The 12,613-nt window shown below is 32.8% G+C and overlaps 1 protein-coding gene and 1 non-coding gene across 7 annotated transcripts in view; both read right to left on the bottom strand.

The window, feature by feature from the left end:
- Positions 1–205: 205 nt before the first annotated feature.
- Positions 206–5,118, bottom strand: LOC102659731 (uncharacterized). Of its 5 annotated transcripts, none has more exons than XR_005890297.1 (8): positions 4,274–5,115; positions 3,565–3,898; positions 3,262–3,340; positions 3,102–3,175; positions 2,372–2,481; positions 2,194–2,266; positions 1,499–1,563; positions 206–953 (listed from the first exon to the last, which is right to left on the bottom strand). It is a non-coding gene; the product is annotated as an uncharacterized protein (transcript). The 5 variants fall into 5 exon arrangements; XR_005890299.1 differs by having other exon boundaries at positions 2,194–2,270; positions 2,440–2,481; positions 4,274–5,114; XR_005890296.1 differs by lacking the exon at positions 206–953 and having other exon boundaries at positions 1,317–1,563; positions 2,194–2,270.
- Positions 5,119–6,035: 917 nt separating this feature from the next.
- The window catches only part of LOC100794453 (pectin acetylesterase 9), a 9,957-nt gene continuing 3,379 nt past the window's right edge, over positions 6,036–12,613 (bottom strand). The window contains exons 3-13 of one of the 2 annotated variants that reach the window (XM_006606059.4): positions 12,222–12,351; positions 9,661–9,740; positions 8,974–9,060; positions 8,717–8,841; positions 8,555–8,615; positions 7,562–7,618; positions 7,400–7,477; positions 7,201–7,306; positions 6,870–7,018; positions 6,405–6,515; positions 6,036–6,314 (exon numbers count right to left, since the gene is read on the bottom strand). In XM_006606059.4, the coding sequence (XP_006606122.1) occupies positions 6,411–6,515; positions 6,870–7,018; positions 7,201–7,306; positions 7,400–7,477; positions 7,562–7,618; positions 8,555–8,615; positions 8,717–8,841; positions 8,974–9,060; positions 9,661–9,740; positions 12,222–12,351 (978 nt within the window). In that variant the 3' untranslated portion in view covers positions 6,036–6,314; positions 6,405–6,410. Of the gene's footprint in view, positions 6,315–6,404; positions 6,516–6,869; positions 7,019–7,113; positions 7,307–7,399; positions 7,478–7,561; positions 7,619–8,554; positions 8,616–8,716; positions 8,842–8,973; positions 9,061–9,660; positions 9,741–12,221; positions 12,352–12,613 lie in introns of those variants that run through there. The other variant, XM_014772930.3, reaches the window with a different exon arrangement.

Genomic DNA, 12,613 nt, shown 5'->3' on the forward strand with positions numbered 1-12,613 from the left:
AAACCTTTCTAGAATTACACCCTCTTGTATGACTTAAAAAGTCACTATTATAGCCAACCGAAAATATGACTTAAAAACTCATTTTTATAGCCAACCGAAATTATGACTTAAAAAGTCACTCTTATAGCCAATCAAAATTATAGAGCGACAGAAAAAAAGAGGGAGAAGTTTGCCGGAAATGCATCGGCTGAAAAATGGGAGGGAGAAAGAAAAGTTGAGGAAATGCTTCTCAAGGACAAGAAAAAATGAAGAAATGAACTCTCTATATACAGGGAGTGAAACACTATTGAAGTGTTTATTCTGAGCGATATGAGATTTGAAATTTTTTTTTTCTTTTTTTTTTCCTTTCTTTTTTTTTTCAAACTTCCATCCTTTTTTCTAACACCCTCCTCTGCATCTGGGACATCACAAGACCCTCCCCTTTAATTCAAAATTATCTGACATAGATGAACCCATTTCTTGCTCGTTGTTTTCATTTCTTTGACTTCTCTTCCAAAATCCCAGGCCTTTTTCCCCTTTCCGCTATATCCCTACCTGTCATTTTCCCATTTCTGCTTCCTGCTGTCTCCTTCGTGCCCTTAACCTCATAGGTTGTCAGCTGAGACACTCTGTGAACTCCACCAGCAGCTATATCCCATCTAGTTTTGTTTGTCCACGATTTACTACTTTATTGCTGGCTGGGTTTGGTCCGAGCCTAAGTCACTCTCGTCGGAGCTTACCTCATCCGAAGACTATCCGAAGACTATAGCAGACTCCCCGTGAAACATTTGTGCCTACATGGGTTGTAGCATGTCTCCTTTACCAAATGGACCGTGTACTCCACCCCATTAATCTACAGTGCCACAACATGTTGTATAGTAGGGTGCCGTGGAGTTTTGATTAACATTTGTGCCCTGTCTAGCCTCTGAAGTTCAGCCGCATAGCAGGAGCACATGATAATCTCCTAAGCAACCCTAAAAACACCAAAACAAATAAACAAAAAAGAGAACATTAGTTCTGTTAAATTTATCATGCATGTTAATAACATGTCGAGGTCATATGCAATGTTCATATTGCAATTAAGCTTCCAATTATGCTGTAAGTTAGCTTCTGATTAGCGCCTTTATTACTTCATTGACTTGGTCGTAATCATACAATAAAAAGATATCAGTGTGCAGTGCATAACACAGAATTTTGTCTAAACTACTTTACAGCTCCTCAATTTCTCTCCATACCCATTGTAGATGCTCCCATGAAGAAAGCCATAGACCAACATCCACAGTGAAGGAAAGAAAAAATTGTTTCCTATCAAAAGTTAAGGGTACAGTAATACATCATTCACCACCAAAATCTTACCATTTTACCACTATTATATTTCAAACAAAAAAAAATTTCAGCAATACAGAAATTCTGAATGTCATATAACTAAATGATTATTGGAATAAATTGCATGTTTCAAGAAGTGGAAAAAGCAGCAATATACAGAACAACAAAAATCCATAACAAGTTCAGCACCCACCACAGATTGCTTCCTCAGAAGATCAAGCCTATTCTGGAGGTCTTCACAAACACCTTGATGTGTTCCTAGAAAAGAAAATGAATCACATTTTGAGTTACATGGAATTAAAAGATATGATGGAATGCAAACAGGCACATTATATCTAGAGAAGCATTTTATCCGTAACAAAATTAGAAGAAATATAATCTGGCAACTGAAAAAAATCAAAAGAAAGATTTCATCTTTGCACATGAGTAGCCAAATGGAAATAATCACACTTCTCAAAATGCTAATATAAATTCACAGGCTCCATTTAATCTTTTCTTTCTCTCTTTTATTCTCTTCTACTCTTAAAGGTATGATGCAATTTTTCTGTTGGGTATTTGCAGAGAGAAGAAACTAGTACAACATAACATAGTGAAACATAACAGAAAATGTACAGCTGTCACCAAAAGGAAGGAAAGTTCCTTTTCTCTTTCCAAGAACAGTATTCATGTTATATGCATGCAAATAAAAAGGAGAAACAAGAAAGAAAATACTAAGAAAACAGGAAATGCATATTAAAAAAAATTAACACAACAGATGCATCAGCTTGCTTCTACAATATTCAATGCCTACTAAATAAAATTTTCAATTTTTATGAGTAGATCATATGTGTGGTTTGAAGTAATGGCATATAAGAAGAATCAAGCAAATTTTACAATGAACCTGAATACCTGATCAAAATCTGTAAGCTGTTTTACAGCCTTTGCAATTTCCTCCTGGTTTTTCTCATCCCACTTCTTCTTTCTTTCTTCCAATGAAAAATTTAGGAGAAATGGTGAAATTAGATCTATTAGCCATAGGTATTAAGTCCAAATTGCAACTATAATATTAAAAAAAGTTTAACGCTACCATCAAACGAGAAGTCAAATTTTCTGTAAAGAGCTCACAAACCAATTTATAACCCACATGCCAGTCACCTGATGGATTTTTCCATGAAGTATTGATAACCAAAGATGCCCCTGTACAAATTTTGCATGAACATTTAAGCACAGACAAGAGCTTAATGTGGTTCATATTCTTTGACTAGGAAGAAGAGAAAGAAAATTAACAGAAAACAAGAATGATAGATTAAAGATATTAGCATACTAAGGAAGCACATAAAAAATAAAAATAAAACACTCTTGAAACAGAGTGAGGTTAGAAGGAAAAGGAAAGAAATGCTTCATTCCTAACAATATTAATTAATGCGAAGAATAAATAAGGATTATAGGCACACATCACTCACAACAGAATAGTTGAAGTAGGCTTAAGCTCATAATTTTGTCACTTCATTCAGGTAATAGAAATCATGTATTCACTGCACATGTATTTATGGTATTAATTTGACCTCGATCAACTACTTTAATTTTATTTTAGTCATTTTCTTGTGAAAAAAATGAGAAGAGTGAAAAACCGACAATTGCCACTTCACTAATTTCAATCAAGAATTTAAGACTGATAAGCAGCTTGCAGTTATTACAAGCAATGCATGTAAAGATATGAAGTCTGTTATTCCAATATCTATGAAGGTACTAGCAGGTTGCAAATAGTACAATATATGGAAGAATTTTTTTACCACATTTTATTCTGTAGCACTAACCTGAAGCCCCAGAAGTACAACCATCAGCATTGGCCTTCACCACCTTTGAGGTATCAATATTTCCACTCCCGGTGCTGGTGGATAAAAAATTATCATTATTTATTGGTAAATCAGTTATACATAGCAGATAAAAATCCAGCATCAATTAGCTTCTACTTACCAACCAAGAATATCAATAATTTTTGGTTTCCCATCTGAGCTAACCTGTAATCCAGCAGCAGCCGGGTCTACCCCAGAATCTGAAAGCATGCCTCTCTTATGATTAAACTCATTTATATCAATGAACCAGTACAGCAGTACCAATTACAACGTAACATATTATCAGAATTCAGAATACAAGCACAATAGATATCAGTCAATGAAACTTTTTTTAAAGAAACAAATTAGATCAGCACTATGCCAATGACAGAACACCAACCCATGTTCAATATCTACCAGAAAAACAAAAAAGGAGAAGCTTTACCAAATGGGTACCGAAGATAGCGATGAGAGCACCGCGACCATCGTAGTGTGGGTGAGAATGGAGGAATCGGTCGGCGCCAATCTCCGTCTTGGGCATGAGGGAAGCCAGGAAGGTTGACCCGTTCAGCTACGAGTTGCAAAAAGAGGCACCGTTGTTGTTGTTGTTGTTGTCATCGCCACAGAGAGAAGTGCAATGCATTGGCAATGCCTTGGGGACAATCCAATTGCTTCTTCTGGTGGAGGAAGTGGGAGTGTGTTTCCTTCTTGTGCTTTTGAGCTTTGTCTTTGTTGTGGGGCGAAGGATGGTGAGAGAGTGAGAGGGCAATGTGGGGAATCTGCGTAAGAGTGTGTGTTGGTTATGCAAAACGTGGCGGGGATGGTGTTCTGCTAATTTCGGAAGAAAAGATAACTCTAATCTGTGTAGTTGTTGTGAGAAAGGAGACTCAGGACGAAACTGATAGAGAGAATAGGATACCCTCACTATTTTTTAAGGAGCCTAGTTTACTAACTTATAAACACTTTTATATATTAAACGATCTCATTACTATTTAATTTTTTTTTATCATATTTACACTGTCAATTAACCTTTAGGTAGACAGTGCCGTCCATGGGCATAGCCGAGCAATTACTTTTAAAGTTTGGATTGAAATAAATTCCAGAAAGGGAATAATAAGAATGCAATTAAGTGCAAATGCAATGATATAACTCACCAACGACATCAAGATCTGTAACGCTTTTCTTGGGATCACGAAACACCCTTCTGCGATAAGGTCTACTGCACAAGTCCACGAAGCATTATGCAGATCAACCTTTCCTTCCAATGTATCTTCCACCTTTCCAAAATTGTCAGCACATAATTTCCTAAAACCCGATCAAGAAGCCATGGTGCAGAAATAAACCATTGAAATTCAACACTCTGAGGTTTTATTCTTGATTTTCTTTCTTCAATAATCTTACTTGCTTTTGGAACTTACAGAGCACCAGAAAAAATAACGTTTTCACTTGCAAATGGACGTAAGCAAGATCAAAGAAGCTATTAGCCAATAAAAGAATGAACGTTTCTTTGAAAATCTTGGCAAATTTTTTAGATTAAAAAATCAAGAAGTACTGTTATTAAAAGAAACGCAAAATGGAAAACGGCAGTCAAACAAACGCTAATCGATATCGATCCCTCGTGGCTTGACCCATAATTCACACGACACGACAAACATGAATCTTCTACTGCTCCCAAAACATTAATCAGGTGAGAGAGATCATGCAGAAATCAATCATAGGGTGACGGACGCAACACTAGACAAAACGAAAGACTTAACATCTGAACTCTGAAGCATCGTCGAGGTTGTTATATTTATAACCAACGGACGCTGCTCCAGTGCTCCTCTTGACGTTAATTTCACGCCCCGACTTTCCTCATTTACCTTTTTCTTTTTTCTTTTTTCCTTTTAACTTTTTTTGAAAGAATTTTTTTCCTTTTAATATACGAACACTGAACCATTTAACGTTCAATATTATTAATACTTTATAATTTAAAACAAAGTGAGTAAAAAAGTAAAACATAACTCGGGAAAACTTAATGTTGAATGCGAATTAAAAATAAAATAAAATAAAAGTGTAAGAAAGTTTGAAAGGAAATAAAATATTTTTATTTTAATAGAAAAATAAGTATTTTTAACTGTAATATATTTAAATAAAATATTGCAAAAAATACAAAAATGTATTTACTGACTTGCATTATTATTATTGTTAGAGTTAAGAATATATTTACACTCCATTTTTTATAATTATTAAAAATATATTAATTATTATAATTACTAAATAATTTAAATTATAATAGATATTAAATAATAAAATTGAAATCACACAATTTATTAAACATCTGATTTCATTTTTAAATTCCATATTTTTAAGATTCATGCTGTTTATTAATTTTAATATATTAATTTATTTAAAATTATATAAGTAAATAATATTTATAAAAAAAAAATAGTGAGTTTTTCAACCTCAACCGTCAACAAGAATGAAGTTGTGTTTTAATTTTTCATATTAGTCTCTTCTGAACCCACCTCGTCCTTAGTAGGGGAGAGGAGAGTAAGGATAGGCAAACTTGCCCCTTGACCTGCCCTATTATCAAATCCTAATGAGCATCGTAGGTTGAATTTAGGTCATTTGGAACGTGATGCTTAACAGTACAAATAAAACAATGAACATTTCATTGAATGTAGGGTCAAATTTGCTTGTAACTAACCCATAACTAGTTGGTAGAAAACTCCTCGATGTTCATAGATTTACTTGAAGTGCATATTCATTGAAGTTATTGAATTATGGTGTGCCAGTAGTCGGATGAAAATAAGAGTGAAAGGGTTGAGGGATTGGGGACTGATAATATGTATTTACTTGAAGTGCATATTCATTGAATTTAGGTTCAAGACATGATGCATACAGTTGATGAGCTTTTAGACATAAGAAAGAAAATAAGAAAAACCAATTGATTTTATTAAGTAATAAAATATTTTGTAATGAATAAACAATAATTAACATCATTCAAACCACATTTTTTTTTCATTTGGTTTCTTTATCCCTTTCTTGTTCCTATCAAAGAATTTTCTATCTGTCTAGCATTCACTGTACTTGTATGGCTGACTGGCTGTCTACGAAAAATGTCTCTTAATTCTTTTTCAGAGAACTATCATAACTTCTCTGAGAAATAGAGAAGCTTGAGGAAAAAATGTTCAGTTTAATCTTCCAACTAACCTGCAATACTTCAAATTGAGTCAGATAATGGAGCTTAAAAGTCATAAAGATGTCAAGAGAATTTGTACATAATTTTATACAAGGCATTACCTGAGCTTACGGTATAAGATTATGACAAGTTGCATCACAAGGATATGCACAATCTATTTCCTTGCTTATGTTTCTACTAAAATACCAATCACCAATCGCTTCTGCAATAGTCTGTAAAAGATAGAGTAGTTTAATCATACCGCAGACTAAAAATTCGCAGTGCCAAAAGTTCAAACATGACCTTCTTTTGAAGCGTAAATTTCAAATTTTGGTCAAAGGACGAAATATCAATTAACAAAATACTACAATATTGACACATAGTTCAAAAATCTTATACTGACTACTATCCTTTATAACGTAAACTCCTTTTCCTATTTTCCACATATTAGGTATAACTGGTCATTGGAAGTCGGTTACTATGTTGCACTTTACACAATATAAATGTTCCCGACATATTAGTTAAAATTGCACACAAAATAAACAGGTTTATCATCGTGTCTTTCTGTCAAGGAGTAAGATTGGTACCTTATTGTTTATTCTTGGAGAATCATCCCCAAACCATGTTTCTTGTAGTTCACTCTGGCAATGAGCAAAACATGAATTTATGAACATCCCCCCTCTTCTTGAATTCATATAGAACGGTCTCAAAGCTCCAAGCATGTCAAGCCTAAAACCTGAATAAAGTGGATTAAGGAAAATGAGTCTTATTTACATCATGATGAGTTTTGAACACGTGTACTAACTACAGATTTCATTCTCAAAATCTAACATGTTTGTAAACACTAAAGACTTCTTCTGAGATAGAATGGGTGAAAGCTATTCCATAAACTGCTGCCAAAAAACTTGAAATAGGAACCTTGCAGTGTATCAATTTGGTCTGCTGTACACTCCGCCAGGTTCGCCTTGCATTGTTTCCAGTGTCCGTGCATATCAGCAGAGGGTGGCACCAAAATATGACTGAACTGTTGACGTTATAATTTCTATTCATCTCATAATTCGACAGTTATATGAATTAAGATAATGTGCAATATAGGATGTTAGAAAAAAAAAATTACCTGGAATACATCGTAGGCAGAGTTCAAAATAAAATATGGCGTTGATATGTATCTCAACGCATATTGTGGAAAGAAGCACTGCATGGAATTGTGGAAATGACAAAAGTCAAAATTTTGTTAAATTTTCCAGAGCTAATGATGCAATTTCATGGGAAAACATACCAAGTCAGGAAAGTACAGTGCTCTGGTACAATTTCCATTCAGGTTCTTCTCTATCCCCTGTGCACAAGATATTGTCATGTTAGACTGTTGAATGCATTGCACTGTCTTTTCTTTCTGTTATGCAATTTGAAAATTGAATGTAGAGAACAAAACATGCAGATTCCTTTCATTAAGACTTCTTTACATAACCAATTGCTCTGCTATCTGCTGCCTATAAAGTATGGTATATAAACATTTTCCTCTCCCTAAGCTCAATTAGAAGTTAATAAGAAAGTGATATCTACTACGAAATGGGGCCATTCGGCAAGCTGCATTATAAAAATAAAAAAAAATCTTAATAGTGGTTTCTAAAGCTTTCAAGTTCAAAAATATGAAAAATGAAGGGACAAACGGAGAGGGAAATTTAATCAGAAGTGAGAAATCATTAAAGTTAAGCAATGTAGTAGCTACACAACTTCTATTGCATTTTTAGGTAGGCTTCCCTATATCATTTCTGTGTTGTGTTGTTATTTTATACGTTATCTTTCTCCTATGTAGTAGCACTTCTTAACAAAAGGCTAATTCCAAGTTTCATGGAGTTGCTCCTTCATTGGTTTCAAGTTATTTTGGTGGCACTGCATCTTTGACATCAATACAGTGCACGGAGTTGACAAGATTCATGAAAACATGTTGCAAAAATTTGTGTTGAAATCATGGAATTAATGTTGATTTATCATGAATGCAACTTGCAGTTAGTAAATTTGTATCCGGACAATATGTTGCTTACACTTTTAAGCTTTAATAATTGGTAGAGATATGCTTTGTACAGTCTACTAATAATCTCTTTCAGCTTAGAAGATAAAAATCTGATATCATATAAACAAAATGCACACACCTGCCAGCCATTTTTGTTTTCAGTTCTCTTTTAAAAAACACGTGAACTATTGTCAAATGATTCATTTACGCTATTTTTAACGACAAGCGCGTATATATGATGCATTTATTGAAGGTTACCTGCAATTGAACTAGACTTTTGAAATTATACCTCATAGTATGATTCAAACTGATATCTCTTCTGCAAAAGGGGATATGAAACATTAATACTTAGATTTTGAAGAAGAAATGCAGATGAATATTATAATTATGTTGAAATGAGTCAAGATAGACAAATCATACTCGTCAAGAAAAAAACCGGCATCACTCAAGCATTTAACACTAGCATTCGTTGGCAAATACTTGGCGAAGTTGTCACAATGGTGAAAGGTCGCTAAACCTCCTGCTGAGCAACCTGAAAGCAAAGCCTACACACGAGAGATAGTATGTATTATAAATTTAGTTTACATCATATAATATATCTTTTTTTTACTTAAACTCATCTTCAGTTGAGACTTGAGAGAATAAACCAAAGCAAACTCCATAGAGTTGAAGTATACCTTCCGTGCCTTTCCCAAACCCAGTGGTAAAAGGTCGCGAATAATGGCTTCCCAAATCTTTTGCCCTTTGAAATGAAGAGTTGTTGTCTGATGTTCACCTCACAAAAACGAAGAGTTACTTAATGCAACAAAATTGGTTTAGACACATGAAAATGCTGATGAAACACAAAAGCCCGTAAATTAACCCAATTCCTTCCTGATTTTACAGCAATTTTCCTAGGGAAATAATTTTTTAATAACAACAAAAGTAAAATAAAATACTCTCTTAAAAAAAAGTAAAATTACTTTTGCTTTAGACTGAAGAAGATTATTTTCAAGATATGTGTGTGGAAGAGAAATAAAAAGTGAATGAATTTAGATCACCGTCACATTGTGTGAAGTATGCATTGGTTTGTCTAGGACTACTCACAAATGGTTTATTATATGAATTATTTAAAATTCAAATAATGAAACTTTGCTCTTTTTTTCTTTGTAAAAATCAGTGTTCTTTCTGATTTAGCTTGAATCCCTTACCATGCATTATCCTGATTTTACTGTAATTTTGGGTTAGAAGAGTGATTTAGCCATCAAATGTGACAATTATATATGATAGAGGAATGAATGGAAGACATTCTCATTTAACCAACGATTTGTATCCTTCTTTCTTTTTTAATTCCTTTGTTTGGGTAGAGGCGTTGAGAAAATTACCTTGTTAGTGAACACAGCATCTCCAGTAAATGAAGCCCCATCACAATATCTCAGCTTCACACGGTTCCAATTGTAAAAATCTGGGTACAGCACATTCACGGACAAACGCAACAATTTAATTATTTAAAAAAATCAAAAACACAAAGTCTAAAGGGGGAGGGGGGACAACATATTAAAAAAAAAAATTCCTTTCATACATAATTCGACAAAAAAGTTATTCAAGTTGCTTAGACTTTACTATCACGCCAGAGATTTGGAAAGTAAAATATATAAATAAAATTAAAAAATTATACATATACGACCAAAATGCTATATACGAAATAACTATATTAAAGTAGGTGAGAATAAAATCTACAGAATTTTTTTATTTGAATCAGAACTCAGTTTCGATATTTAACCAACTAAAACTTTTTTTGTACATTTTATTTCAATGTCCACATAGTTAATATTCGTTTTCCTTTTCAAGTGGGAAAATGCATTTTTCTTTTCATGCATCAAATGAAAAGAAATTAACAAGACAGTGTAACGGATCTAAGCACAAGATTTATCGGTTCACATGATGCTCATCACATCATCTCAAATAATTTAGATTAGCATTAAGAAACACGGTACGTCCACCGACAGCTGAACTGGAGATGATGATGATGATTCGAGAATAATAATATATTGAAATTTGCTCTTACAATTACTTATAATTTAGGAAGAATATTTTAATAATTTTAATTTTCTTAAAACATATTTAGAATGTAATTTCTTGAAATACTTCTTTTAAAAGTAAGTATACATTAAAAATTTCGTGCTAAACAACACACCGAAGTGAAAAATGTAAAGTAAAAAATCACGATAGTAATTAACTAGAAGACAAGAGTCCGTGAAAGGGAATCAGAAGGAACATGACACAATTGGGGAGTTACATTGTACATAACTGGATTTTAAACTCAAAAGACAGCTGTTTTAAGGACCACTGCGACGGCAAAAGTGAGGGATGAGCTAAATTGGTATCCCCTAAATAAATACCTATACTGTGATGTTAGCAATTACAGTAAAAAAAAAAATGTAATAGTCCCTACATTGTAATATATATATAGGTATATATTTTTATTTTTTATGAGTGGGAAAAAAATATATATATATATATATATATATATATATATATATATATATATATATATATATATATATATATATATATATATATATATATATATATCATTAGCCCTGAGAGAGTGAGTGGGAAATCGAATAATTTAGGGAGTTACTAGTATTTATTTTTTTTTTTTAGAGAGCTACTAGTCTTTTCTTTTAAAATTTCAAAATATTTTTTAGCATATACTTTTAAAATTTTAAACCATTTGAAAAATATTTCTACAATGCACAAAATATTTATTAATAATGATTAAAATGTAACGCAGTTAATGTAATTTGAATCATGTTATGAATATATTTTCTATTTTACCGAGTCCTTCCTTTTAAGGAAAAAATTTCAAAAAGAAAAAGAAAAACAAGTAAAATAAAAAAAGACCATAAAAATACGATAAATTTTTCCCGCTATTTTGTAAAATATAAAATGGGTAAAAAGAAGAGGAAATAGAAATAAAAAAATAAAGTAAAGTAAGGTGACAAAAACAGAAAAGAATAAAATATAAATCAAACTCCTTGAAACTAAGGCTATAAATAATACCCAACACTACTTAAAGGCGTACACCATATTCATCGTGTAATTATTCTTTTATCTAAAAACAGTTGGTAGAAGTGATTCAGCACTTGTATTTAACACTTGTATTGCTTAATCAAAGACTTAGTTAAATCCTTAGTTTGAAAATAGAGTTATAATTTGAAATATATCTTTATCAAGTGAGCCGACCCAATGAAAGGAGAATAATTAGATATCAAATAAAAACCTCAAATACTTTCTTGTTATTAAAAAAATTTCCTTAGCACGTAAGCGCACGTAATTGTTCTGCTCTAATTCATATAAATGCAGTAGTTACCATGCTTCTAATGCATCCAGCAGCTCTCAGTATTCGGCTTTTGATGGTGTGGACACAGCGTGTACTATTCGATTAAATCCTCCACTATCCGTTCTTCCCACATTTCCCTCTCTTGGTGCCCCGGTGGAACACCTTGAGTTGCACCCCACGGAACCTCGCCTAGTTGGTGGAGGCATAAGTGTAATGCAGGGTGGTTCAACAAGCTATGACCCAAGTTATAATTATTATTTACCATCCAGTCTGTCCTTTCAAGGATATATTTGTTTTGTTACTCATTATGTAGATTTGATAACATTTTGATCAAAAAAGTATAAGAAACATTTTTCATATTTGTTTGTTTCATAGGTTTGATGATATATATAGGTAAATTTGTTATCGAATCTACATCATGAGTATATATTCATATAAGAAACATTTTCTCATAAAAAAGTATAAGAAACATTTTCATTGAAGAAAGTGACATTCTATATCCATTTATATTTAATATAAACAAAAGGACCAATTCAAGTTATAATAATTCTCATACGATAGAAAAAAAAAATTAAACAAGGCAAAATTTGATTAACTTACCTGCATTAAGGGTGGCATTATTGCTTAAAATACCGGAGAACACCTCCCACTTGGTCATATAACGTGTTGAACCCCTCCGAGTTTTGGCTCTATCCAAGCATGATTTCAAGTCATTACACCATCCACCTCCCTGGCATGTACCATAAATAATTAATTGGTGATGGTCATTAATTTGGTCGGAAAAAAAATAATGATTTATGAATGTACTACTACGTAGAACCAAAAGGGTTCCTTCAATTTGTATTTAGGCTCCACCAAGCTAACTGAACTAACTAGCTGCTGCGCTATTATCTACTTTGTCCTCTCAATCAATTCTTTCAGATTTTCATTGCTTTGCTTGGATTCAAAGTTTCTATGAAACTTTATTCTCCGGACAGTGCCCTGTATGGGTC

Source organism: Glycine max, chromosome 20 (assembly GCF_000004515.6).
Source record: "Glycine max cultivar Williams 82 chromosome 20, Glycine_max_v4.0, whole genome shotgun sequence".
NCBI lineage: Eukaryota > Viridiplantae > Streptophyta > Magnoliopsida > Fabales > Fabaceae > Glycine > Glycine max.